The 27,924-nt window shown below is 39.1% G+C and overlaps 1 protein-coding gene across 5 annotated transcripts; it reads right to left on the bottom strand.

Moving 5' to 3' along the window:
- Window positions 1-833: 833 nt before the first annotated feature.
- Window positions 834-27,924, bottom strand: LOC137781245 (myosin IXb). Of its 5 annotated transcripts, none has more exons than XM_068569899.1 (40): window positions 27,849-27,924; window positions 26,217-27,054; window positions 21,024-21,118; window positions 20,766-20,828; window positions 20,422-20,521; window positions 19,702-19,799; window positions 17,404-17,527; window positions 17,015-17,104; window positions 16,734-16,850; window positions 16,224-16,358; window positions 15,860-15,981; window positions 14,787-14,928; window positions 14,287-14,476; window positions 14,000-14,078; window positions 13,563-13,655; window positions 13,411-13,450; window positions 12,849-12,971; window positions 12,426-12,506; window positions 12,217-12,327; window positions 11,529-11,651; window positions 11,018-11,167; window positions 10,759-10,904; window positions 10,064-10,384; window positions 9,740-9,824; window positions 8,041-8,147; window positions 7,840-7,919; window positions 7,262-7,446; window positions 6,380-6,487; window positions 5,916-6,089; window positions 5,761-5,814; window positions 5,553-5,664; window positions 5,375-5,448; window positions 5,093-5,285; window positions 4,554-4,682; window positions 4,013-4,118; window positions 3,685-3,816; window positions 3,060-3,183; window positions 2,643-2,743; window positions 2,422-2,537; window positions 834-1,905 (listed from the first exon to the last, which is right to left on the bottom strand). In XM_068569899.1, the coding sequence occupies exons 2-40, from the start codon at window positions 26,994-26,996 to the stop codon at window positions 1,655-1,657; spliced, it is 5,454 nt and encodes a 1,817-aa protein (XP_068426000.1). In that variant the 5' UTR covers window positions 26,997-27,054; window positions 27,849-27,924; the 3' UTR covers window positions 834-1,654. The 5 variants fall into 5 exon arrangements, with proteins under 5 accessions (XP_068426000.1, XP_068425983.1, XP_068426009.1 ...); XM_068569882.1 differs by having other exon boundaries at window positions 27,773-27,887; XM_068569908.1 differs by having other exon boundaries at window positions 9,740-9,821; window positions 27,773-27,887.

The following is a 27,924-nucleotide window of genomic DNA, read 5'->3' as shown; positions in this document are numbered from 1 at the left end:
TAAAAACAGGAGAAAAACAATTTTCAGGGCTATTATTTTTGTTAAAATAGATTCAAAATATAAAAATGTGTCTATCTTTTTGCATTAGGGTTTTCATCAAATTCAATGAAGTTTAGCATTTTAGGAAGAGAAAGCAGTGGAACATTGTTGAAAATAAAAACTTTTCTGCTGGAAAACTGTCACGTATGTGTGCAACTCTGAGAAATGTATAGTCAGTCATTAAAAAGATTAGAAGTTTGTACATCTGAAATGCACACTTAGTGATGATCAAACGGATATACATTAAAAAGAATTAGAGCCTTATTAAAAAAAAAGAAGAAAAAACTTGCTCTATGATCTTATTGACATAAAAGGGCAGTTCTTCAACTCCCATCTGCAGTACAATTTCAGTTTACACACATTACATTATATGTATTATTATATGTATGTTTGATCTATTCAACCATTCAAAATAAATCATATTAAATGTGTTTTTATATTACCAATCTCTTGTATTACTGTGCAAAGTATAGAATTGTAGTAACAAATCATGGAACTTAAGCTTTTTTTCTATTTTTATTCATAAGCGTTGCAGCCTTTCAATAAATAAAACAAAGATCCATCGGAACCAATGTAATATAGCATCTTGAAATATTAATATAAAATCAGGTCTTTTGTGCCTACTTGATAGGCCTGTTCAGACAACATTTCGTGTCCTTTTATCATGTTGTGCAGTTTTTCATTTACAGTATTTTATTCATCTAATGTTTGAACATAATATGCAACATAATGTGAAGAGACGTGTTGCTATCAAAACTGCATTATTGGTTATAGACATATGTAACACAGCATGAGACATTTGAAAATGGTCAGTTTATTATACAAAGTCAAACCCTGAGGATGTTCACCCCAATATGCATTATTCCTTATAAAATGTACAGGTATGCATATCTAAAAAAAGAAAAGTATATTCAAAACATTTACTGCACAGCCAAGAAATACCAAGAGAAGTTACAGAGGGAAGTATTTTCAGTCAGTCTAAAAGACAGCAATATGACTTTTCCCCTTTCATGTGTATTGGATCAGCAGTCAGTCAATACCACAGGGAAAGATGAACAACAGCGCACTCAATGAGAGCCCCAAAACGCAATGTCGCTCTGTATAATGGAGAAGCACTCCAATTCTCCTACAGACCTTTTTGGTACAAACAAACACCATAAAACCCCATTAATACCACAGTGGTGGAGCTCAAATGAATGTTCACTAGAAAAAGGAGGGACTTGTATCCTTAATTGCTCATGATGTTTTTCTCTAGATGAAACACAGCTGGTCACACAGCTTCACATAAGTACCTAGCTTTTTATTTTATTTATTTTTATTTATTTTTTTAAAATTTGACCTGTACAATTTGTAAATTTGTTTTAAAATCACATACAGTGCACAGAATATAAGGAGACTTTGTAGTAATTGCCATTCGTTCTTGTCCAGATCAGTTATAAAAACCCTGACGGGACAGTCAGCACGATCAACCATCTCAAAGCACTTTGTTTCCATAGCAGCATTGAAAAATGGAAAAGTATATAAAACAAAGTGCAAAGTTTTGTTTTTTTTTGACATTCACAAATCTTCTTTGAACACATACTTGAAAATATTCCAATTATTACAACTTGTGGTGTTATGAGCAGGTTAAATCTTCATCCTCATCGATGTAAGGGATGTCTAGGTCATCAAAGTTCCTCATGGAAGTGTTGTTGGTGATCTGGGGCTTGCTGTCGGGAGAGGGGTCCGCTAGGCTGGGCAGGAAGTACATGGATTGTGCACCATCTTTCTGAGCCATCAGACTTCTGACTCTCTGCGCCAGGTCAGCAGGTTTAGGGGGGCAGTCTGGTTTCTGGGTTTTCAATCGCATGGTCACCTTTCCTGGTACTAGAAACATCAGATTGGCAAACATTCATGGTATGAGCTTGTAGTTCAAACACACAGTCAATCCGAGTACTTGTGTTGGTTTATAACTTAATTATGGAAACAATGAAAAAAAGACATTTGATATAAATAGGCTCCGTTATTCTATTGAGGGCAAACATTCTGTATATAATGAAAGAGTATATATGAAGAGTGCAGTGTTGTCATATGTAGGCAGGTTGCATAGGTTTTTTGTTCTGCCTTTGGCCATGTTCAGAATTTATCCCTGTGTAAAAAGAACACAGCGCTCTCATGTATTTGAGGCCAGTTCAGCAATGTAGAGTGGTTGACAACATAGAGGGCCCCAGCAAAAAAAACAACACCAACAATGCAGGATCATCCTGGAAAAAAACGAAATCTAGCAAAATCTGTATTGGGTCACAGCTTGAAAAAAACCTCAAACCCCATTCCCCTTTCTTTCACAGTGAGTTGTCTCTTTAAATCCAGAGGAAGGTGAAAATACCGTACCTCCCTACTGACCTTCCGAGTCCAGGCTTTCCTCTAGACTGTCTGAGCTCATCGATGACGATGAGTCTAGGTTGTCATTGTCAGATTGCTCCTGCTCCAGGTCAGGTAACCTGCAGGCCAACGCCACCCTGAAAATAACAAAACAATATATTATTATTCAAACTCATGTAATTTATATGCATTATCCACTGCACATTTAACCTCACTGGAATTTTTGTTTTATCTCAGCTCACTTTTCTTGCTTGATGGATTTGATCCTCTCAATCAGGGTCCTTTCCATTTCATCAGAATTTCCTTGGTCTGGAACATCCAGCTGTGAGGGCTTTTCAACAATCTGTACAGATATCAGAGTGGTTGGTGTAAGCTGGCTTTCAGCTGATAAATTAAGACACTAGCTTCAAATCAGATTAATTGTATTCCCAAAAAATGCTCCAACTAGAATCTGCTCTTTAGAATGTTGTAAACATTATATGCATTAACTATTGGGTGACAGTGGCTAACTGGCAATTTCCCAGATGTTCTTGAATGCTACCTTCCTCAGTATTATGCATCCTATTCCAATTGACAGACGTAAAAACTTCAATTTAAATGACAATGGCAGAGGCTGCTTGACCCAGGTGTTATTCTTTGGTCTTGAAGTTCTCTCTCACCGTGTTTTGTCTCCTCAGTTTGAGCATATTGACAGCCAGGGCCTCTGCGTATTCCAGCTCCTGGATATTCTGCATCTTCTCATTGTAGCGTCTGAACTGCTCAGAAATCAGGACCTCGACACACCTGCAGGCAACACGGTCAAAGATGAATACACGCCTATAAAAACAATGTCCATCTCTAGAGATACATACCGTGTATCCAACAAGAGCACATATAGTATTTTGAAACCAGGCATCCCCACCTAGACTGATTTCTACCGACGACCTCTTTACATCTTCATGACCCATACACATTTTTGAATTGTATACAAATTTGGATATGCACCTTATTGTTATCTTAGACTTTTTAAATTTGCACTCTTCACATTTTGTATTGCAACTGCACAGCAATTTCTCTGAGGATAAGGTTTTATCTATATAAATAGAATAGGAGAAGAATGGATATTACATTGTTTGCTGTGGTCATTGGACTAGTTCAACACTATGTTTAATATGTTCTACTCCAATTCTACTTTTATGGTTTGATCTTGTCGTTTTCAAAAGGGCAAAAAAAAAAACACATACATACATTCATGAATCAAATAAAACTTCCTGAAGAGTTAATGGAGTGTGCAATATCACTTACTGTGTCGTCTTGCCAACATCCTTCATACCCAGGAAGGGGTCATCCACATCAGGTGAACGCAGGATGCAGGGGGCAAACACGATAGCAAGAGAGCTGGGTGACATCTTATTGTGCTCTTCCTCCTTTGCAACCCTGTAAAAAGACACTCGCATAAAGATCTAAAAGGACCTTTATCTCACACTAGTCAACAACAGAATCAAATGTGAGGTGTGGAAGATTCTTTACATCATACATTTGAGAATATTGTGGAACTTGTTTTGTCTTGGCAACACATGAGGCATTACAGTTAATGAGTAGACACAGAAGAGGGTATAAGAGATTGTCCTACCTGACAAGGTGAAAGATGAGTCGCTCTAATGTGTTGTAATTAGCAGATGGAAGTTCATCAACCTTTTGGTAGACAGCCCGTATCCTCTCAGCTTTCTCTGGCAGCTCTGAGGGGCAAACAAACAGAGATCAATAGGGCTGTCTTTTAAACAAAGACATTCTTAGTCAACTAGCAGTCAAAGCAATTAGCTGATTTAATCAATAGATATGTAAAAGAAAGGTTCTCCATAAAGAATCACACAGAAGCACCACTTCAAATCTCATGTTTACCAGAGATGTGTTTTTACGTTTCTTTAAAATAAGTCATTAAGCATAAAAAAATTTTTCAAAAAAATGAATCTGACATTACTAAAACCAAAATGACCAATTAGCTGATGAATCAATTTCGAGGGATTAATCCTAGAGATCCAAAAACCGGTCAGAGTAAACACTCATATCAGGAATTTTGAGTCAAACTGAAAGGATTATTTTTACATATTGATCTGCAATGTGGGGATTGGCTATTTTTCTTCTATTTTGACATACTTTCAACATTTACTCACCCACAGCATTCAGAAAGTCACTGTAGAGGGCAAACGTCATGAGAGGGTCCGGCAGCTCTCTGAGCCAACGTTTAACCAGACCTGTGATGGTGTGGATGGGGTAGTTGTCTAAACATGGCCCTTCAGGATCTAATGCCACAAAACATGGATGAAGCACACCAAAACAATTACAATCATGTCATAAGTATATAAAATGACTTTTTATTTGTCACAATTGGGAGACGAAGGACGTAATAATGGTACTTTCAAATTGTTTTAAAAAAAAAAGCATATCATTCTGAAGTTATTATTTTCCTTATTTAAAAAACAAATTACTAAACATGCACAAAAACAGAGAAGTTTAGACAAAAAAAGCACAAAAAGAAAGAATCTGGGATGTGGGAAATTCCTTGCTGCACACCATTTGTGCAAATTAACAGTAAAAGTAACGTTGTGTTACAATGAAGTCTAACATAAACTTAATACTTATAATCAATAGATTTGTTGGGTCCCTAAAACAACATTTTGTGTATTACAAGTTTCAACTGATAATTTCTTACCCGTCTCCAGAATCTGGTGGAGCTCCCTTGCTTGACGGGTTGAGCCCGACTTGCGGTAAATACCCTCCGTGTAGAGGCCGTTTAGCTCCACGTGCATCAGCAACAACTCCACCACTTTGGGCACAGGGTTGTCTTTACTGCTGAGGACCGATACCTGCACCCCAAAGTGAAGGGAGCCTGGCATACTGTCATCCTATTACAAGCAAAGACAACTGGAGGTTAAAAGAAAGTTTATCAATCATACTATGGTATTTGTAGGTGCATTTAAAGATGTTAATCTACCTGTCTGGCACACCGTGTCAAGCAGTCTGTGATGATTTTGCTCAGGCATTTCTTGTGACATATTAACTTGCAAGCTTAAAATAAAAGACAAAACCCAAAAAATGTTTCCCTCTTTTGAAGATTAAAAAAATAAATAAATGCCGTCATATTTTGTGTTCATGCAGCTCTTTAAACTTACCACTGCACATGTAGGCTTTCTCCATTCCCCAGATGTAGGACCCACACAAGTCACACGACTGCATAATGTTCACCTGGTATGTGCTGAACAGGTGATCCAGAGGACTATTAAGCTGTAGAGAGCAGACATAACGACAATGCACTGGGATGATTTACCTGGACATGTAATGCAAACACTTAACAAATGCAGATAGTGCTATTTAACGTACACATATGTCCTTTTTTCTCCTCTTCGTCCTCTTCTTCTTTGTTGTCTTGGTGGCCTGAGAAAAGCCAGAAGTGAGATTTCGGAACGAGTCTGGGGATAGTTTGGACTCACCAAGTAGTTTGGAGACTGATGGTTGACTGAAAATCTCCAATTTACCTTGGCTGGTTCAGACTCCACTCGTTTTATCTCTCCTCTTATGAAGCCGTCCAGCATAGACTGAAACAAGTTAACCACCAACGAGATCTCTGTCTTCTTCTTCTTGGACCCTGCCAGTGTGTTCACTTTGTTGTGGTAGCCCTTCATCAGATCTTTGTAGCCAATTTGGGGCTTCTGTTGGTTGTAGAGTGTTCATGAAAAGTTTGTGACCATTTTGAACCTTCTGAATTTGGCTTGTTTGTAAGATATTCAGTAGCAGAACAACAGTAAGTGACTGACAAACATGAATTTATCAACACAACATACACAAAACTGTAAAATAACTGTAAAAGCTAAGTCAGCAAATATACAAAAAAATCCTAATGGAGACCTGGTGGTATAAGGTGTAAAATAATATTTATTCCCCTACTTTCTTCTTACTGAATCAAAGTTCATGTTGTACAGAGAAAAGATGCTGAACTCACCTGTACAGAGTACATCCCTTTGATGGTATCTCTGAACTGCATGGTGGCTGTGAGGAAGATGCTCTCTGTTGGTGACAGATCTTTTATTCTACTTTGCAGCTCATTCACCTGAGAACAAAGAAGAGGAATTATGAACAGATGGAACACAGGATTGTTCACATTTGATGCGGGTATGGCATGCAACAAAGGACAGTTAAGTGCATGTGCCTGAACCTTTCGGCTATCGGGGTAACATTCTTAGGAGATTAGACAATACAATTTATGGAACTCTTCCACTATGAAAATTAACACATTACATATATTTAATTTATATGTGAATAAGGCATTCTAAAATATATACATATAAAATGAGTATCAGAAACAGTGTACATTAACTAGTATATTATGAAATAATACAATACATTTTCAAAACTTCCCTCCAAAATGTAGCTATTATTTAGCTATAATAGCAGGATAGTCCCATTGGCCAACCAGGCAGCAAATAAATGTCACATACAATTACAAATTACAGACTTAAAAACAAAAGAAACTGAATTAAATATACATATGTATAATAAAGTACTCTGTAATACTTTTACCAAAGTAATGTGTTTTTCTCAGTTACACATTTCATTTCATAATGATACTTAACAACATATTTGTTGGTTATGCTCACACTGCTCCATCCATGACAGCTGGATGTGTGTGATGAATGTATGTTTATTCTGTGCAGAGATAAAAACGTGTAAGATTCTATTGCTGGGCTACAGCATGTGACAACACTGTACAAAACTGCATGTCTAAAGTAGAAACAAATGTGAGCCATATGTGTTTCAAGATTTGAACGTTAAGTAAAACCGGAGTCAGCTGCTTCAGATTCCCCTTCTCAGGCATAGATCTGACCTGATGGCCGAGGAATTCGTCCAGGTTTCGCAGCTCCTTGGTGTCGGTGATCTCACGCTCCAGAGACGCGTTGCCCTGCAACGCCCGGGTAGCCCGACTGATTCGAATGGTCGGGTTTCGGATGACCCTCTCACTGCTCTGGTTTGTCCTGGAGTAGGGATGCGGAGTGTAGTTGGCCAAGGTGACTGCAGTCGGACGAGGGAGGTGTGGCATAATTAGTCTGACACGACAATTCAAAATTTAAAACAAGATATCTCCCGGTGATGAATTTTCTTCAAGAAGACCTTGTTTTACATGTGTTGATGATCAGAAAATAACCTCCAGATGGCAGTCAAGAGAATAAGTGTGTTAACCAGTGATGAATGATGTAAACGGTGACCTCTACTTGTTAGATCCAGTAAACACCGACATCAGAAGAAAAACTGCATCCAATAAGCTGTGATCGTTTCCTCTTTGCTTTAGATCTTGTCCCACATATATGTTAGTCACTGTTGCTGCCCATTTAAAATGTATGAGTACATATCAAAATCCTCTGCATTGTGCAACAAAAATATATGAAGATTGCTGCTTTTGGTCACCTGCTGTATTTGTTGGAGTCTCGTCGGCTGGAAAATATTTAGGCGCCCGCTTTTTCAGGAATTTACTGAGAAACCAAATCCTGTATAAAAAACACTCTGTATTAACTCCATGCAGAAACATGAACATTATATATTACCTATTGTTAAAACATAAAGCTTAAAACATTGAACAATTTCTTTTGAACTGAGTGAGAGTCTTACCTCTCAGGAGTTGTGAGTTGTGATTGGTTTGATCCTTGTTGTCCCGATTCCTCATTGGTGCCCTTGGCTAGGAAACTGAACCTTGACCCATCAGTTTCTGTTGGTCTCTGCAAAAGTATTAAAACATGAACACGTTCGAAGCCCAAATATAGAGTTTGCTCACCAAAACCCCCCAAAAATATTGTATGAAAACCACCGTGTGCCACCATGTCACCCTGCAGCAGCTCATCAGTACCAGCTCCAAAACAGCCATAAACCCGATGAACTATTAGCACCATAGCAGAAAAAGAGGGAAAACAGTAGTGGTAGTCCTTCACCATTTTTAACTCATGCAAAGCTCCACTGTTTCCTGCCACCAGCTGACTGTTGACCTTTTTTGAATTGATCAGTATTAGTGAGGTTAGTACATATATAAATAACATTGTGTCAGTGTGTTAAAACATTTGTTTTTTAAAATAATATTCCCCTGTTTGTAGGTTAATTATTATATTGTATTTGCTCCAAACAACAATTGTATGATATTTGTCATTAATTTTGATTTTTGTGAATAACAATATTCCAGTGATCTTTATATCAATTAAAGTATAACAATGGCTTTAATCAGATTGCTAATGGATTTGTCCAATGGTATTTGGGGTTTTAGGACTGTTAACATGAACAAAATGAACAGAAATTAATCCACAAGCTAAAACGATCCCCTGTCTTTATTACATTAGATTTAATTTAGATGATGCTTTTATCCAAAGCGACGTACAATAAGTGCCTTCAACCGTGAGTACAAACTCAGGATCAGGAAAGTGCATTTTCTTCAATAAAGTCAAACTACAAAGTGCTATCAGTAAGTGCCATTTAAGTGCTACTTAAGTGCCACTACTGCGCTACCTTCCTTATTCAAGGTGTAGTCGAAAAAGATGTGTTTTCAGTTTGCGATGGAAGATGGAGACACTTTCTGCTGTCCTGATGTCAATGGGGAGCTCATTCCACCATTGAGGAGCCAGGACAGCAAATAGTCGTGACTTTTTAAAGTGACGAAGAAACACCATATTCTGTGGTAACTCTGAACTGTATCTGCTGACCTAAAGCTCATTTAAAAAAAAGAGACAAAAAAGGTCAGAAATTATTTTTGGAAATTATCTTGGATATTTCCTTTGTGTTTCAGTAACAACAGCTTTCCCTCCCCCCCAGAGCAATGCAACCTTCAATCCGTCTGGGATATACACATGCAAGGCTTGCATGCAGAGGAGAGTCGTGGTTGGTCAAAAATGTCCCTTAGGTCAGTACCTTGACCTGGGATTTGACGGCCCGGACATCCACGTTACTGGCTGAGCTCCTCAGGCTGGCCACATGGGGGCTGATGGGAGGCAGTGGAAAGCTCCAGTACTCGCTCTCTTTGGAGCTGCCAAGATTCATCATTAGACCACTGCGGGCGTAGGCTAAGCGCCGCTTGCGTTTGGGCTGCTTGCGGAGACGCACCCTGACCTGATTGGGCCAGGAAACTTGATGAGGCACAGACTGGAAGCCTTTCTTAGATTCATGCGTAAGAAGCCTCCATTTGTGTGGTCGTCAGTTTACGGCACACATAACTATAGTACTTTGAAAAACCAATGCTAACACTTACAACTGTATAAGGAGCAAAAAGTTTAATGGATTGAATGTTTCAGTGTTTTGTATTATGTAACAACATATTGACAAAGATTACCTCATTGGTAGAAGGTGAGCTATCAGAGCCAGATGAGCTGATCTTTGATAGTTCATCAACAGACAAGGACTTCCCTTTGAGCCTGCTTTGCAGAAGGAAATAAGAGCAGAGCAGTGGCCTAATGTGGGACTTTCCAATTATACATTTAGAAAAATGATTGCTGTGTAAACATCTTGTTATGAGATGGACTCAAAATCAAAACACATGATTTGATTGGTGAAACACAGAATAGCTTTATGATATTAGTGAATAAGATGGTTTGGACCATATTAAGAGATGTCCAACATTTGTGAAGAAAGATTTGTATGACTTTAGGATGCTTACTGGAACGTATTGTTAGGTCGCCGCCCTATTTCTGGACTTGATTCATCCGTCGGTTCGCCCTCGCTCTTTCTTTCCTTCCACTTCTCTGCCTTCTCCTTGAAGCCTCCGATATCTGTGTAGCGCTGTAGCGAGCTGCTTTTAGAGGGGCTGCTGCAGGCGTCATCACTGCAACCTTTCGGGTCCAGTGGGAGAGAGAAGGGCCTGTTGAGAGGGGGCGGGGATCCTCTGCCCTCTCGCTTCTCTCTGCTCCTGGACCTCTGCCGGGTCCTGTCCGGGCTGAGCTCCACTTTGTGCTGCCTCACTAACTCCTTTTTTGTTGAGCTGTTATGCAAAAACCACCACATTAGACTGTCATCACTAAAACATATCCATAATACAAATGCTTATGCTTTATTTTCTGTTTTAAAACAAATTCTACCTAAAATGCCTGCTAAAAAGAAAATGCAGAACAATATTTGACCACTAGAGTAATTTGGTATACGTTGAATCTGTGGCTTTAAACTAAAATAGTTTTTTCAAAGACAAGTGCATCATTTGTTGTATTTTAAAGTCAGGGTTGGGTGGATGGCATGCAGCACATTTTATGTCAAAAAATGTTACCCAATATTGACACTTTCGTGTATTGGGGAACCTGCTAAAATACATCTGTTGGCTTCTTTTCTAAAAGCATGCAGTTGTGTAGGTTTGGTATGTACCTGTCCCATCTAGGCCGGGTGTCGGACACGTTCTTATCACCCTCCGTGTCATGTTGGTAGTTTGACTTCTTCAGCGAACTCCTCCACGCTGTCTGGATCACTGTAGCAGCTCGGTTTTGGTTCTCATAAAACTCACGCCAGTTTCTCTAAAAAAGAAACACCAGAAATCTTTTAATCTTGAACTTTACTTGTCAGTGTGACATTTTTGTTATAAGACACTGGGCAGGAAAGCCATAGCAAACAAATACTTATATGGTACCTGTATAATCAGTGTGGCATCTTTTTTTTGCAGGAAGTGCAACCTTAACAGACAAGCACGGAACCAGCGCTGCAGGACGATGATGTGGTGCATCACTTCTTTGTAGTGAGTGTTTTGGAGCAGTTGCCTCTCCTTCTCCTTTAGGAACACCTGAGTAGAAACAAGAGAGGTGCACAAATGATGAAACCACTGGGATCTTTTATATTGTGAAATCTGTGGTACACTTTAATACATGCATTACTTACATTATGTGACTTTATTAAGACTTTAATACAAATAAAAAATTGTCTTTTCAGGAAGTGATTCATGACAAATAACTTTAGGGGGACATGTCCCGTCATTTGTTGGACGCTTTAAATTCAAAACATATCAGCAGAAAATGGGTACATGTATACCCATTGGTGACCTAAGTATGAAGTAATTTTCCAGGCATAGCAAAATTACTCTAATCCTCTGGTGATACAGAGGACCACGGTGAGTTTAAATTACTGATATGATCAATAATATTTACCTTGGTTTTTCCTATTTGATAATTGGTCTTATCCAGCTCCATCTTCTCAAACAGTTCAGTTATGTGCTCTGGTGTTACAGTAGCTCCTTTTGGAAACCACATTCTGAACTTCTCAACAAATTCCTGTCATCAAAAGAAAACAGGATCAGAAGTGCAAATTAACTTTCTTCTCACTCGTCAGGTTTTCTACTAAATGTATTGCAAACTTTAATTACCTTTTGCGCAAAAGTACATGTGAATCAATGATTGTTTTCATCCACTACAGTTATGCAATTATTTGGGGTCTACTAAGGGTCTACGGTCGAAAACTCATTTTACCATTGCAGAAGAAGAGGGCCCAGCAAGATGATGTACTTAAAAGAGTGCCAGTTGACCTCAAACAGGCTACTGCAGACCCATCGCAGTCCACTTTTATTAATTTTCAAACATTTCTGTGTGTTTTATGTAATAAGGTGAGGAAGGTCACATTAGAACTGTGTGGAGCAATTAGGAGACTCTTTGAATCTGCTGCTATCTTTCATCTCTTCAGTGGAAGTTAAAGTCTTATGCTTCAAGCACTAAATCTGTTTTCATTCCATTCCAGTGTGTCACATTTTGCTTTTAACAATACACAAACCTTTTCACCTAAACCAAGTGTAAAAATTAAAAACACCAATACACACACGCCACATAATTCATGAATGCCCACCTTAAATGTGTATTTGGCACTGTAGCCGGACTTCTGGATGTGAACCATCTGCAGTATGCCTTGGTACTTAATTTGCTGAAGCACAAGTTTATCATCAAAGAGCAGCTCCTTCTGCAAAAACAAAGCATTTTCCTAAGTGATACACTGTGTTATACATGAAGGATTACATTCACAATGAGCGGATGCAACAGAATCACAGATGACGTTACCTTGTCAGCATTGGAACGAACACAGAAAATAAAGAATGGCTCGGCTTTTTCAAGTGCCTCCATCAGCTTTCCGAGTGAGGTCTGCAAGAGACAGAAGTGCAGTGATTGTTGTTGATTGTTTTGTTATCATGAAAGTATATGATTTTTTGAACAGTTTGGAGTTATTTAAAAGCTATACATTTATTTTCATTCTATCTATTATTGCAAGTTGGCCTGTGCTCAGCCCGTGTAGAATAGTGCCATATTTTCATCAAAGTAATACAAATATAAAAGAGAGTATCACCTTCAAATAATACATTTAAATTTGAGACTTGAATCAAACTTTTCCCTACCACATAAACTAATGTAAAATGAAGTAATTAATAAAGTTGCCCTTCATGAAACAGAGCAATAATGGTCAGCAAAAGTGTGGAGAGAACAAACCTGAAACTGAGTGCCAACTGTCGGGGGCTTTGTCCTCCGATGAGGATTGAAGATGAATTTGCTGGTTCGGTCATGTGCGGTGAGACCAACAATATGTCTGAGGGACTGCAAATCCATGAGATTCTGTTTGATAAGACATAATTCAGTCTGTGAGCTTTCAGACTCCCAAAACAAAACGTCTTTGGACGGACACATTGATAACAAAAGGAATGAATCACTCAATCACTTTAAGAAGTACAAACATCTGTGTAATGGTGGTGGTTTTGAAATGATGTAAAAAAGCTCTGAACTTCACCAACACTGCAACCATGTAGCAGCAGTCTCTTCTATGTCTGGTAATCCACATTCCCACTGTTACTGTCTATGTATTGGCAATCATCATTCTCTCTGATTTTCAATCTTCAGGGGAACTTTTTTTAAAAGACTACTCAACAAAAAATAAAATTACAAGATTCATTCTGTGTTCAACTTGGCACACCAGTCAGACTGATTAACCTTAACTGAGAGCTATTGATGATCGTATTAAGTCTAATTTGGCTCTTACACATCATTAACAGTTTACCTTTGGAATGAGCTGCTTTTGTCGACTGCCTCGATTTTTCCTGCAGAAAAAAAAAACACAAGATGAAGCTTCATTAACATATAGCTTGAAATTTTTTAAGCAAAACACTCTAAAATCCGTGTGTTAAAACTAAAGACATGAGACCCACTTACTTTCTCTTTTCATAATTGACAAAGATGTCTTCAAACACTTCAAGTGGATGTTCATCAGAGCGATCAAAGGAGAAATCCAGAGTCAGGCTGTTGCTGTAAATGTCACAGAGGTACTTTGATATATACTCTTTTGCATGATTTATTTTTATTTGAAGGTATAATTTTCTTTTGACAAGCATAAATAGCTGTTTATTAATCTTAAGATACATGCATCGTTCCCTCTGGGTCATTATTTTGTCTTTTGTCTGTGTGCATTAGTGTGATGTGAATAGATTCTTGTGAGGATCTATTTTTCTTTGGGTGAACAGAAAATGCCTGCCTGATTCAAAACCCATGTTTGAAACCATTTCATTATATCATAATGAATATTAAGTGTGAACATAGACTTGTCGCTGGCAGTAAAATCCACTACAACTGCATTAGTGGAGTAAAGTTACCTGGACAATCTGTCCACAGCACTGCTGCGCCGTTGTTTCATCTCTTTAAGGGTTTTGCGGGAGCTTCGTCTGGCAGATACTGTGGCAAAACAACAAATCAGTTGGATGAAATCCTCAAAACATTTCTCAAAAGAAGAAAAAAAATGTTGATAAGATAAAGGCTGACTAAGTCATTTAGAACATGACATTCAAGCAAAGACACATCTGAAGTTTTTTTATGTATTCAAACAAAGTGAATTATTGTAGCTGCTGAAAATGGGGCTTGATTAGCAACTCAAGCTACTTACTCGATTCTGCTCGCTGGCGTCCCAGTTTCTTGAATACTGCTAGGATGCGGATGGTAGCTCGCAGAACTCCCCATCTGAACTGGGCTTCTGGACTGGATGCAACCAAGTGATGAACAAACGACCGCTCACTGCTCCGTAGAAGCGATATGACTTCAGGACGCATGTGCTCCGTGTTTTTCTGCTGGAAATCCTGAAGAACAAGAAGAATCACGATGAACATGGTGTATTCCTCTCTTTCTTGTTGCAGTTTCACAAGGGAGCGCTACATGCATTACTTGTATTCACAAGCATCAACTACACAGTGCATCAACAGTCTTCTTGAGGGAGGGAATAGCATTAATCATTCACCTAGTTCAAAGATTTTCCGGGTTTTTCCCACAGTGGCTTATCTAACAAGGCTACTGCAGACACTGTGTTACAGTGTACTTTTACTGAGTTTCAAATGTTTATTATTTACTTTGTAGAATAAAGATGTTTGCAGTGTGGGAAATATACCCCACCTTGATGTGATATTTAACCTTTCCAGCAAACTGTTGAATGACAAAAGTAGGCTCTGTATGTGAGGAGGGAACAATTAATTGGTTGTCCCCATGTTGCTGCTTCAACTTGTCCAACAGGGTTTCATCTGTGGCCTCAGGGACGCTGAAGATACACAGAGAGAAGGACAGAATATCAATATTAGTTTCGACCCATACAAAAGTGATCCCTCTGAATTATCAGATATAACACGGTAGACGTAAGTGGCAGTGTCTGTTTCTGCAGAGACCATGCCCTCTGCCTGTATTTGTATTTTCTTATTTTGCATAGTTGGGGACATTTCTGGGCGTCAACCTCCATTAAAACAAAGCGATCAGGTGCCAGATCAAGGAGCACGCATCAAAGAGGAATCTACGCTAACATAGCAAACGAAAAGCCAAGCGGACTAAGCTCTTTCTAAAAACAGGAGTGAATCAACAAATGGCTTTCAGCAAACACTTGCGGAGATGATTATTTCCTGATACACAATATACAATACTGTTGTTTGAGAGCATTTGACTGAAAAAAAACTATATAATGTGAAAATATATATTTAGTCTTTTTTTAAAAGATCATTCATGCAGTTTTTCCTACAAAGGCATATTGATATGCATGTAAAAACACAACTTTGACATCATCCATATCTTTTTGACCTGACAAAGACCTAAGCGTGATCAAAACATAAAATTGTGGTGCAGTGTGCAGGGATTTTTCTTTATGACGCTGATGTGTATAATTTATCTTTGATTTCATCTGAAAAAAAGTTGTTGCTTAAATAAGGAAGGAATATAATACAGCTGTGATCAGCTGACACAACAAATGGGTTTATTTCCACGTATTGTTCAAGGAAGGAATTATTTATCTCACCCCAATCTTTTGACTATAATTTGACAAAAATCTTCTGACTAAAAATCATCAGACAAACTACTTCATTACTATATTGTATTTACATGCATTTTGATTTCTTTGACCCATCATTTCATGTAAATTTGGTGGTGAGAAAATCCATGAATATAAAGAATTGCAAACAATTACCCAATGTTACATGTTCACCTACTTGCTCTCCTCATCCAGCAGGTCAAAGAGTCCTGCTGACTTCTCGCTGATCAGCTGAATGCAGCTGCTGTTGTCAGTGTAGTCAATGGTTTGCCAGGTGATGCCCTCTGTCACATAATCTTCCTGTAATATATTTCAATTTCAACAAATATATAAATCTGTTACTCAAAGGTGAATGTAAATGATTGCGTCTCTGTGGCACTGATGAAGAAATGTATTATAATTTTACATATTTACAGATGTTTGCAGAATGGTAACTCACTGCAGACATTTGACATTTAATAACAAAAGTACAGAATGAATACTAACTACCCCTAAAAGTCAGGAAAGATTAAAATAAAAGGAGAAAAAAAGAAAACACTGACTTGCTCAAGCTTGAATATGTGCTGGTTGATGTAAAACTGCAGTTTCTCATTAGTGTAGTTGATGCACAGCTGCTCAAAGCTGTTTGTCTGGAGGTTCTCGAATCCAAACATATCCAGGACGCCGATGGACAAACACTAAAGACACAATAGAAAATCCTTCATCACCAAGATACAAAACAGCAGCGCACTGGAAACATGGTAGTGCTACGTATTAGCTACATTACGTGACGCTAAACCTATGTTTTTATATATATATATATATATATATATATATATATATATATATATATATATATATATATATATATATATATATATATATATATATATATATATATATATACTTTTTTTTTTTAAACATGCAACTTTGACTTCAGATAGATGAAAGCACGGATCATATAATGCATTTTTCAGCATTTGATTTGATAATACTTTGTTATATTGGAAAAGGTTTGGGGGAACCATTAAATATATGCAGTCAATGTGGCAGTTTATGGCGGTGAGACTTACAGGGACCGACTCCTCCATGTCCCGTCTGTTCAACATTGCATGGTTGATGTGAAGGATGATCCAGTCAAACAGAGCACTGTATAAACACCTGGCCATGGAGTCTCGCACTGTGGAGGCCTGAACACAAACAAATATCAAACAAAGCAAATTACAACTTCAACTCAAGTGTAAAAAGAAACGTTTGCAGCGCTCAACTCAAAATATTAAACATTTTCATATCGTATTTAATGATTTAATAATTCAAAGGGTCAGCTGTAGTAATACTACATTTTACCCTATACCTCTTGTAGTGTGTACTGTGAAACTACGGCAGAGTCGCCGGTCACCACTCTCCTCTTGGTCAAAGTCTTAACCAGTGGCTCCTTTTTCACCTAGAAAAACAGTGTTACACAACAGTTTCACAATCCTGCAACACATTATTTATCACATAAAAGCCCTACGAGTGACTGTATTCGACAAACAGAACCGGTTGAAACAGGTTTGTTCTTAAGCAATACAGAGCTATTTTAGGAGTAGCGATGATGCAGTACATCTCCAGGGATTGCTGTGATTTCATTCATTCAAGAACAGGCTTTTTATTGAACACTAGAAATAAAATGGAGTCTGTAGACTCCAGATGATAATTTAGCAGTTAGCATCCATAATCATCCGTTTCGCTTAAGGAACGTACTTTGAGCAGGTTAGACAGTGTGGACAAAACTTCAGCAGGTCCAACATCCAGGACTTCGCTGTCCTCTGACTGTGTGTACGTCACATTGCCCAGGTGCAGGATGGCAGAGAGGATGGAAAATATGCTGCGCAGCAGAAATAAGACACACACAAGCAGACGGCTCATTTTTGGCTGAAAACCATATACTTAATTTTTACTGGCTGTGTATTATAAGTTGCACTGCGAAGTGTTACTTTATATTCCGTGAAAGGATTTAGTCTCAATGTTCATTTAAATTACAAACCTGACCGACTCGTTTCACTTTCGGTTCACCCTTCAAACCACTTCATGTATGCACGCACGCACGTACACGCACGTACACGCTCGCACAAACACGCACACACACACTTTATTTCTGACACTCTGTGTATACTTATGTATATTTTAGAATTCTATTTACATCTCTTTTACTGTTTATTTCAACCTTGCTGCTAGTTTATAATTATATCACTAACAACCCGAAGGTGTGCATGTGTAGCAGCTTAACATTACTTTGTTAATATGATGATGAATCAGTGTAGCATTCCAAGCACGTTTAGTACTGGAGAAGATAATAGTAGTCGATAGATGACGAGATGAAGTTAGACCATTAGATATCTATTATTCTTTCAAAATGTGACTCTACAGTGTTTCCGTTGATGTTGTGTTTCCTGTCCCTGCCATCTGATCTACCTTTTCAAATCATACGTGTTTGTAGTTGCTGTGCAACGGGTTTGTTACTGCCGCCACAGGTAAACCTCGACCCAGAAACACAGTGCAAGCTCGAAAATATGTCAATTTTTGGTGTCGCTGTTTTTGTGTGTTGAGACAGTTTGATGAATATGTTATAAGAGTAACACAGTGTGGCTGCAACATCTGTGGTGTTGAAGGAGGGAGAGAGAGAGAGAGAGAGAGTGGACAGGCGTTGACATGTAAGAGCAGATAAAAATGAACACTGACAAGTGTCAGGTTGTCGTTAATGAACAGTCCAGGTTTCAGTTTGTTCATGACTAAATGCTGCAGCTCACCTCTGTGAGAAGCAACAAAACAAGGTCCCCCCTCAGCTTCTCGACCACGGCCTGGAAGCCGAAGCGGGAAAATGATTTTGTTCCTTCCAACATTTGTGGCTCTGGGCATCATTATTATTGTCATGGGACGTAAACATTGTCTGGTCTGTTTTAATGAAGTAACATTAATTACACAACACTTGAGATGAGTAATCCAAAACAACACATTTTAAAAAAATACAATGATTAGATCTTGGGGTTTATGACATTAAAGCAGTCCTCACGTATTTGACTCAGAAAAACATAGTTTTAGAACAGTGTCATATGAATTGCTACTTATGTGAGAACAATATATATATTGAGGAATTCCCATTTTTGATGCTACCGCACAATTTGGCACATTGAGAACACACGGTCCTGCCTAAGAGGAGTCCATCTCTACTTGTTTTATATTTATGTCTCATCAGATAGATTAGGCACCCAAGCCAAAGAACAATCTGTACTTGCAGGTCAACGGACACAGAGTTAGTTCAACGTTGTGTAAATGTAAGGAAGAATACTTTTTTTGTTTAAAACAAAGTCTTCACTGGATCTCTGTGTTTCCACTGGAGGTGATGCTAAATAATGTATGAAGCCTTTTATATAAAGACATTTTTACTTTGTCCATACTGGTTGGAATTTATTCATTCAGACAGTTACTGTCCTCAGTGTGGACCAACCTGAAGAGGTTACAAACTAAGCTGCGAACGCTTTAATGTGTACGAGGTGTAGGAAGTGCCCCGAGGCTGTCAGGCGCTTGATGACACACTTGCTGCATTTTTCCACTGCTTGACTTGACAAGCTCTGACCTGCCCAGACACCAGTGTGGAAAGGAGGAACAAATGACTTTGCCTTCCTACAAAATGATTTGAATGCTCCAGCTAACTGAGAGCAGTGTGTAAGCGTCAAACACTGGGAGTGTTTTCGGGCCACGTACAGCAAATATTTGTCCTTTAAATATTTCTATAAATCCTAGCTTTATTCATTCTCTAAGCGAGTGGACTTAATAATGATAATATACATTGTTGGGCTTCTGGCATGTGTTGTTGTGTTCTTGATGACAAATCTCACATGTCTAACCAAAATAAAACCTAATGATTATTTACAAATGAAGTGTTTTGTGGGCACATTATACTTTTTACCTCTCCTTTTGACTTAGTAAAGCTAGACTGGTTAGTTTGACACCTGCTTTCAGCATTCCAGTTGCGTTGTTCACTTTAAAAATCATACATACTGTTTCTTGGTGGAAGCCAGGAAGCCAACCATCTCCATAGCTTGATGGAGCCTCTTGTACTCATGCCCAAGTTTCTCCTCATCTAAATGGAGGTCTTCCTACAGAACAATCGGACAGGAGACGGAGAGAAAGATGCGTTTAGCCACAGAGACGTATGCATGGAAGCAGATCATAACGGCACTCTAAAGGTCCACACATAATGTAGAAACCAGGTGAAGGAATTGTTTTTATAATTAAATCCAAGAAAATCAATGCCCTCACTTTTTTTGTTAATATTTTAGCTTTCATCTGATTCTCTATAATGCACTTCGGTCAACATATGTTATTTGTAAATGCTCTCTATGAATAAATTGACTTGGCTATATACAATTTTCCAGGTAAATTTTGTGTCACAGCAAATTATACTGCACCTGGCTGAGCTAAAAGGCTTTACCAATGTATATTCTAATGTCTAAGCAAAGCAATAACAAAAAACTTACAGAAGTTAGTTATGCGATTTAGTTGAAACTGCAGCTATAAATTGTAAAAACCTAAAAAAGATAGAATATGTGAAATTGGTGTTGGTTGGTGCATGTTGCATTATCAATAGAAATTTACCAGATAACTTGAAACCAAACAGAAACCAAACTTTTCAGGTGGTGTCCTAGTTTGATAACATAAAATGACAGATCATGTCTAAACCCTCTCTCTGCTGTCGTAAAGTGTGTGGATCAAAGCTACCTGCTTGAGGTAGAGATAATCCTGCGGCTTTGACAGATGAAACTCCTCCTGCTCGTCTTTGGACACGCCCGCCAGCAGATAGTAAAACACGTGGTAGTTCCTGCAGGTCAGAGGTTGCACAAACCAGGCTCATGTAAGTTTCATTTCAACTCTGTTATTTACTCAACATTTCACTGCACGCAGCAGAGTGTCGCATGTTTTTACTGGCTTACATTAGAGGTCAGAGTTCACGTACAATTTGATGACAATGTGAGCAAGGTTGATAGCAGTTAAGTATACATTTCAATTCCCAGATAATGAATGAATACAAAAATAAATGTAAGTGAGGAGTGCCTTCAATATACCTCTCTCCTTGATTTCTGGACACTAGGCGGAACTTTTCCAGTAGGTACTTCTCAATAACTGCCCTGCAAGAGACAAGAGAATGTCAACAAACCTTTGAAGCTTTGGTACGGTTGCCAACATTGCACAATTATGACATCGGAAGAAAAATGAACCGTTAAAACAAATATATCAACCAAGATAACTCTGCTGCAGAAGCCTTGAAGATGTACTAATCAAGTAGAGAAGGTTGGGGAGAAAAATGAAACATGAAGCCTTACCCTCTGATGACGCCATTCTCCAGATAGTTGAGCTGGATGAACTTCCCAAAGCGACTGGAGTTGTTATTCTCTGCCGTTTTAGCGTTGCCAAAGGCCTGTTTAAAACACAGCGAACATAAGTTTTCACTGAAATAAACAGACAAATGTGTAGACATGTAACTCACAGACACTGGCACCCAGTACTAAACACCGTAAATGTTTACAGTGCAGAGCAGCGATCCAATAAATCAGTTTGGTTTTTGGGTGGCAGGGGGCTGTTTCTGTAAGCAATATTATGAAACATTGAAGATCAAGTTGGTCCAACGCTGAATTTCATTTCCCCATGCACTCCAAACACAAGGTACATGTACTGTATGTTTCCAAGTTATGCAACTTAGAAATTCACCCAGAATCTTTTTTTAGTGGGGTAGATTTGCACTGAAGCCTCTTGTGGCAGAAATGGGCATCACAACAACACACATTTACTGCAAAACTTGTTTTTCACTGCACAAAACTTTTCTTAAAAGATAAAAAATAAATGTTTTGATGAACTTAGAATACCAAAAATGAAACCTTTTTCATCAGTTCTTAAATCATAAACACAGGAGAGAAAACTATTTATTTAACCATTTATTCCGTACGTGTAAGAACCTTGCACATAAAACGCATTGTTTACATTTAAACTGTATTTATATATATAAATATAACTGATGTGTTATTTGATATTTGACTTTACACGAACACTGCCAAGAAGTCCCATTACTACAACATTATCATTACTAATTACATCCCTGCATGATATTTCAGTCGGCCTGCATGAACTCATGGACGGCAAAGCTTTCTCACTGTTTGTTGACCAGGAATGCAATACAACCGGGAGACTCACACTTGTTATGCACAGGATTAAGTGGCCACAAACATTGGAAATAAAAGCTCCATTAAGCAGCCTTATTGACTAGTTCTCAATTAGGCTTCTGAATAAACACAGTGGAGTTTCACTCTCACTTACAGGAAGACACACTTCCTTCTTCAGTGGTTGGTGTTTCATGCACTGCGAATTCTCGGTAGTTGTTTTCTACTGTGGGGTTGAAGATATTATCTGGAGCACAGGCAGATATTTTATGATCTACGTCACAGTTGCAAGTATTGTAATTTGGTGTGATTGAAGACGGTATCCAAGGTTCAATATCAACAACTAACTAAACAGACTCCACCTGCGAAAAGCCACCACTGATTGACACATTCAGGATTATGAGCGCTCGCGAGCTGCATCTGACTCTGGATCAGCTTCTCCTTCCTAAGTTTGAACCTTTCCCATAGGAAAGTGAAAATCCAAACTGAGCCCATGTCAGAAGTACTCCCTCATTCCAGATTGAGAAATGCTGCTGGTCGTGTCTTAACAGGCAGCACAATGCTGTCAGTTAGCTAGACCTACAGACCGCTCTGAGAATTACTGGAATGTTCCTTCCCTGTGCACCTCTGTAAACACAGTGCATGGTTTTCATTTTCAACCAGATCCATGAAACATATAGAAAGAAGACACGTGGTGAGAAGATGGTATCTGGAGGAGGGTGAGCAACTAGTTTGGGCTCTAAAACTAATGATTCATTCAGGTAGATCTGGTTTGCTTGTAAAGTAAAACAAATCCCAAGCTTATCATCAGGAATTCGGCCTTGAGAAACTGCCAACAATGTGGGAAATACCAGTGGAAAACTGGGGAAGGTTCAACACACCCGTGGACACTCGATTTGACAGAATGAGCTGTGACATTTCCAAAGCTGCTCTATATTTTAAGAAAATAGACAAACTAACTAAACTTGCTCATATTATATTATTAGGATTGGGCAATATGGAGAAAGTCTAATATCACATTGTTTTTTAATCAAATACAACATTATCAATATTATGACAATATTGTAGGGTTGACAATTGGTGCTTTTACAAAATATTTGTACAATAGGATTTATTGATAACTAATCATCAGTAATGTAGGTATAATGACTAAAGAGAGCATTATTCAAACAAATAATATATAGATCAATTAATAATTAAAAGCCCCAGTTCAACTAACATCACTGTAATTCTAATGTTTTCTAAAAAATCAACCAGCCTAAAAAGGAAAAAAAACAACAATGACAATGGAGTTTTCAGTTTTTGGTCTTCGTCTACTTGACCGATCATTACGAGTCACACAAAGAGTCAATCGTTTTTAGAGGCCTCAAAATTGTTGTTTTTATTCTATAAATCCCAAGATGAAAAGCAACAATTAGAGGACGGTCTTACTTGTTGTCTTGCAACCTCTTGAATGGGACACATTGCCCAGGCTAGGAACCACTGGTCGAGTACATATTTTACATTTCCCACCAATCAATGACCACCTCGTGATTATGTGACATTTCCTCACTTTGTGAGTTGCAAACCCGAACATTAAATTAAGCAACTGAAGCAACTGGTGCTAAATTAACTGCGGGATACTGAATGCTGAACAGGATATACATCAGTTGTTTCTTAAAAATTCAGAAGAAAAGAAATATGTTTTCAACCGGATCACACCTTGAAATGTAGACGTCAGAGAATCCGCGATGCCTGAATTCAAACACATCTGAACAAAGGGGGAAGAAAGAGTGTAAGGGTGCATTTGTGAGACTGAGGTGAGAGAGCGAGAGCGAGAGAGAGAGCACATAGACCTGGCTGAGCCTGTTCTGACACGTTCCTCCTTCTCTTTTCTTGCTGGTGATCCCTCAAAAACAACGCCCTGCAGATTCCCCCCCTGAAGCTCAGCGCGCAACTTACTGAACTGGGGGGGGTGTTGTGGTGGTTGTTGGTAACAACACAAACATCCACCAACAACCCCCCCTCCCCCACCTCCTTCCCTACCCCCTCAAAGTGCAATCACCTGCTGGCTATCGACCGCTGATTGATTCCATAATTTAATACTTTTAAAACTTTGACAAGCTGCAGTTTCACAATCGCGTGCAGTTTCTGCCGCATTGATAACATTGAATTCCGAGTTTATTTCCTATGAAAAGGAACAAGCATGTTAGGGTGTGAGTCATGCATTAAAAGGAAATCCCAAGACGGAAGAGGGCGTTCTATTAAGCAGCCAAACTACAGAACTATTTAAAAAAAAGAAAGTTTAACAGACAAATTGATCCTCGTTACTACAGTGGGCTTCTTGCCAATAGGTTTGGCTTGGCCTCTATTGGTATTCTGTTTTGGTGTCAACACATGTGTTTCACGTTCTCTCTTCTATAGCTAAATCTCTGCCTCCTTGAACGCCTATCAGGAGACGAGCACAAAGGAACACACAGCCGGATCAAATAGCAGGGAAAATACGCAAGCTGTCGCTTTAGGAACTCGTTGGACTCGTTCAGAGAGAGAAAGAGAATCCAAATTATCCATATACTCTTAAAACCAAAGACTGACTCCATGGGATTGTGTGTATGTCAGAGAGACACAAGCAGCAAAGAAGGTTTCGTTTGATAAATAAGCGGAAACCAACTAATGCATTGCCTCCCACTTGGAGATTTGTTCTCAGTTCTTGTGAGTCTCTAAAGTTTTGGTAAGTACCAGGGAGGCGAGTACTTCCCAAAAAGAAAAGCATTCGGCATATTTTCATGTCAGTTATCATTTGACATTGTGTAATTCGATCACAATTACAGGGAAATGTGCCGTCCTGTTACTCATTGACAAATAGTTACTGCAACACACGGCTCATGTGGCTGCCAGCAAGCACATCTTTAACCCAAATGAGTGAGAGTGAAACTTAACTGAGTTCCAAGTTTTGCTCTTCGGGGCTTTACGTTTGAAGAAATGTCACGATACAAACAATGCAAACATTGATATTTAAATATACTGTGTTACTGCTCATTATACTTCAGCATGAACAATATGGATTTTCTGAATTACTATTAAAACTGGTAAATGTTTGTGGCTCTTTACGTATTTTTAGGAGTTCTTCCTAGTCATAGATCTGACAGCCTTTTTGTGGTTATTGTTGATGACAGCAATTCACTCTTTTTTATTGCAGAGAGTTAAAACCACCTGTTACTGATATTACATATCTCTATGGGATGTGGTTTTTTTGTATGTCCTCTAAAGAGGACATACAAAAAAAGTTGGTTATTTGTAGGATGCAAAAAGTGGTTTTAGTTAACTGAAACCTGACCACATTAATCTGTTGATCAGCGAAATCATATCTGTAGGATTCTACAAAGTCAGAGTGGCAGAGTCTTGTAAAGCGACATTTGGGGGTTCTCGAACCAATAACGCAAGCAAGTTGGTGACTAATGTGGTAAAAGATTTGGAGGGGAACAAGGTTAGACTGGAAAAGCCTCAAATGATGTAAATAAAAAAGGGACAATCAGACCAATACGCTCTCATATAGGTTTCATAAGTTTTTGATGAATGTTTTTTTTAAATTTTATTCATGTCGTAAAATAATTTCACACGCACATAAAATGGCCCAAAGGTGTATCACTAAATTGCCGGTTTAGTCCAACCAAGAGTTATAAAAGAAACAGACAGTTCACCTCAAAATCAACCTGTCGTTCTATTGATCTATCTACATTGCTTTGGTGTGAGTTGCCTGGGCTCAAGCTACAGCGCCAACGGGACTATAATAACTTTGTAGGCAGCACCGACTCATGTCATCAAAGCAGCATACAATCACAATGTGTCATAATGAGTCCGCAAACGCTGTTTTTCGTCCCTGTGTGGACGGTGCACACGTGCATCTTTCTGTTTCAGCTTCTCGTCTCATTGTCCCTCTGTGTGCGCGAGTGTAGACATTCCTTAAATTAATGTTTGCGGGCCCTTTCCCAATAAACGGGGGCATTTTGAGGCTGCTGTCTCTCACCATTAAGATTCTTTGGCAGTGTCAGGCTGTGACAATATGTTGACAAATAGCACAACAGGTAAGATTTTCTTGATTTTGAGCTGAACTGTCCCTTTAAGAAGTCAATTCTAACAGTTGAGAATCTGGAACCAGATAATGTTTGTCAGTTTTCCTTGTCAAATTTTCAAGTTAATAATATTAGATAAATTGATATTACTTTTCTGTTGATTGACTGATTGTTTCGCCCTTGGCCTTAGCCTTCTGAAGAATATTTGTTACCTGATACAGATAATGAAACACCACACAAGTGTCCTGCTGCAACAGGTGGGTGTTAGTTTTTTTTAACAGGTGGCCAGATTCACGTCACAGCGACCTACCTCTAGCACCGGGCCGGCCCCGAGGACGGTCCGCTCCAGTCCACTGGAGTACGTCTTCTGGCTGAGGGCCGTCAGGCAGTGGATGAGATAACTGCTGCTCTCAGTCTTCCCTGAGCCACTCTCGCCAGACAACACAATACACTGGTTGACCTGCCGGGTCAGCATTGAACGGAAGGCCACGTCTGCTATAGCGAATATATGAGGGCTTAGTTTGCCCAGTGGCTGTTTCTCGTACATCTTGACATACTTGGGATTGTAGTAAAGCGGGAGGAACTTATTGGGATTGATGGCGATGAGGATGTTACTGGCGTAGGTGTAGATTTTGAGCCTGTAGAAGCGCTGGCGTAAAGCCTCCAGAATATTCTCCTGAGTCACAATTTGGAGGTTACAGAGGTCATCATAGTCCTCACTGCTGTTTTTGACTTTGTAGCCAGGCTTGCTGGCTTGCTGGTCCTGCAGGATGAAGTAGTACCCATGGTTCTGAGGGTGCCACCTCTGTGCATGTCGCGGCCACAGCAGGATTCTCTCCAATAGGCAGTCCCCGGCTTCCAGCAACCTTTCCTCTCTCCCAGGTCTCCTGACCTCCAGCAGGCTGTACGTCTGGCTGGCATCCAGGCCCAGAGTGACCACGGCATTGTAGATAACCGCCCTTGCCGTGTCTCCGGCGCCGACCTGCAGGGGACAGTAGGTGGCCGTGTCCTGGGGAACCCTGGGGTAGATCTGCACAACACGGGCCTCGCCATCATGTTCAGGGGGCCCGGCTCCTTCTGTAGTGCTCATCCTGATTTACAGATATGCTTCAGCATAACTCAATGCCCGTAAACTCTGCTCGCCTCCACTGTAGAAACAAACACAGTATGTGACCAGACGGCAGTTTAACATGAAGGGGAATACAAAGCAGGATTTACTGGAAAGCACAGGTCAATCTAAAGTTGATAAAAATGTGCATTCCAAAAATATTCTTTACTGCAAAAATTATGTATTTCTGGTACATAACCCTCAGCAACAGGTATACAGAACAGCATGTCTATTGCATTGCCTCCTTTCCTCTCACTGTATCCACATGTAAATAGGGCTACCTACTGTATTAACGATAGCCAACATGGACCTTATTCCCATCGAAATTCCAACTCATGCTTCAGTCCATAAATGTATCAAACAAAACCAAAATGTTAAAATATGTCTCACCTTTTGAAAAATAAACACTCATTTCATATTTAAAAGCCGAAATACTCCTGAAAGCGACGCGAAGAGGAAGCTATCTGGCGTTAAGGAACTCCTACGACACAACGTAAGGAAAGAAAAGTATTTATTCACCTGAGCTTCCCCGAAAAAGGTGCGCCAAGAAGCTGCTTACTATCTGTTTCAAATTACATGTATATTCCCATCTGTTCGGCGACGGTAACACTCTCACAAACTACAGTTTCTTTAAGGAACCGAGATTAACGTCTCCGCAAAAAGTTAGGCGAACGTTACTTCCTAGATTTCTCCACACACTGACACACACAAACACACCCGTCGACGAGGTGGAAATACATGTCTTTCCCTCCACTAACCTGGGAGATGTCAGAGTTTAGCCAACAGGAGATGAAGCTGCTGAGAAAAAAAAAGAAAAAAAAACCCACCACGGACCTTTGTGTCAGACAGAGCGAGAGAAGGTGACACTTTCACATTACCGAGGAAAGAAGTTAATAGAGAGCGACACGAC

The sequence above is a fragment of the Clinocottus analis genome, unplaced genomic scaffold (assembly GCF_023055335.1).
Source record: "Clinocottus analis isolate CAN_PGR_092001 unplaced genomic scaffold, fCliAna1.0.p SCAF_11, whole genome shotgun sequence".
Taxonomy (NCBI): domain Eukaryota; kingdom Metazoa; phylum Chordata; class Actinopteri; order Perciformes; family Cottidae; genus Clinocottus; species Clinocottus analis.
Note: the sequence above shows the minus strand (reverse complement) of the source record. Positions and strands in the feature narration are given on the sequence as shown.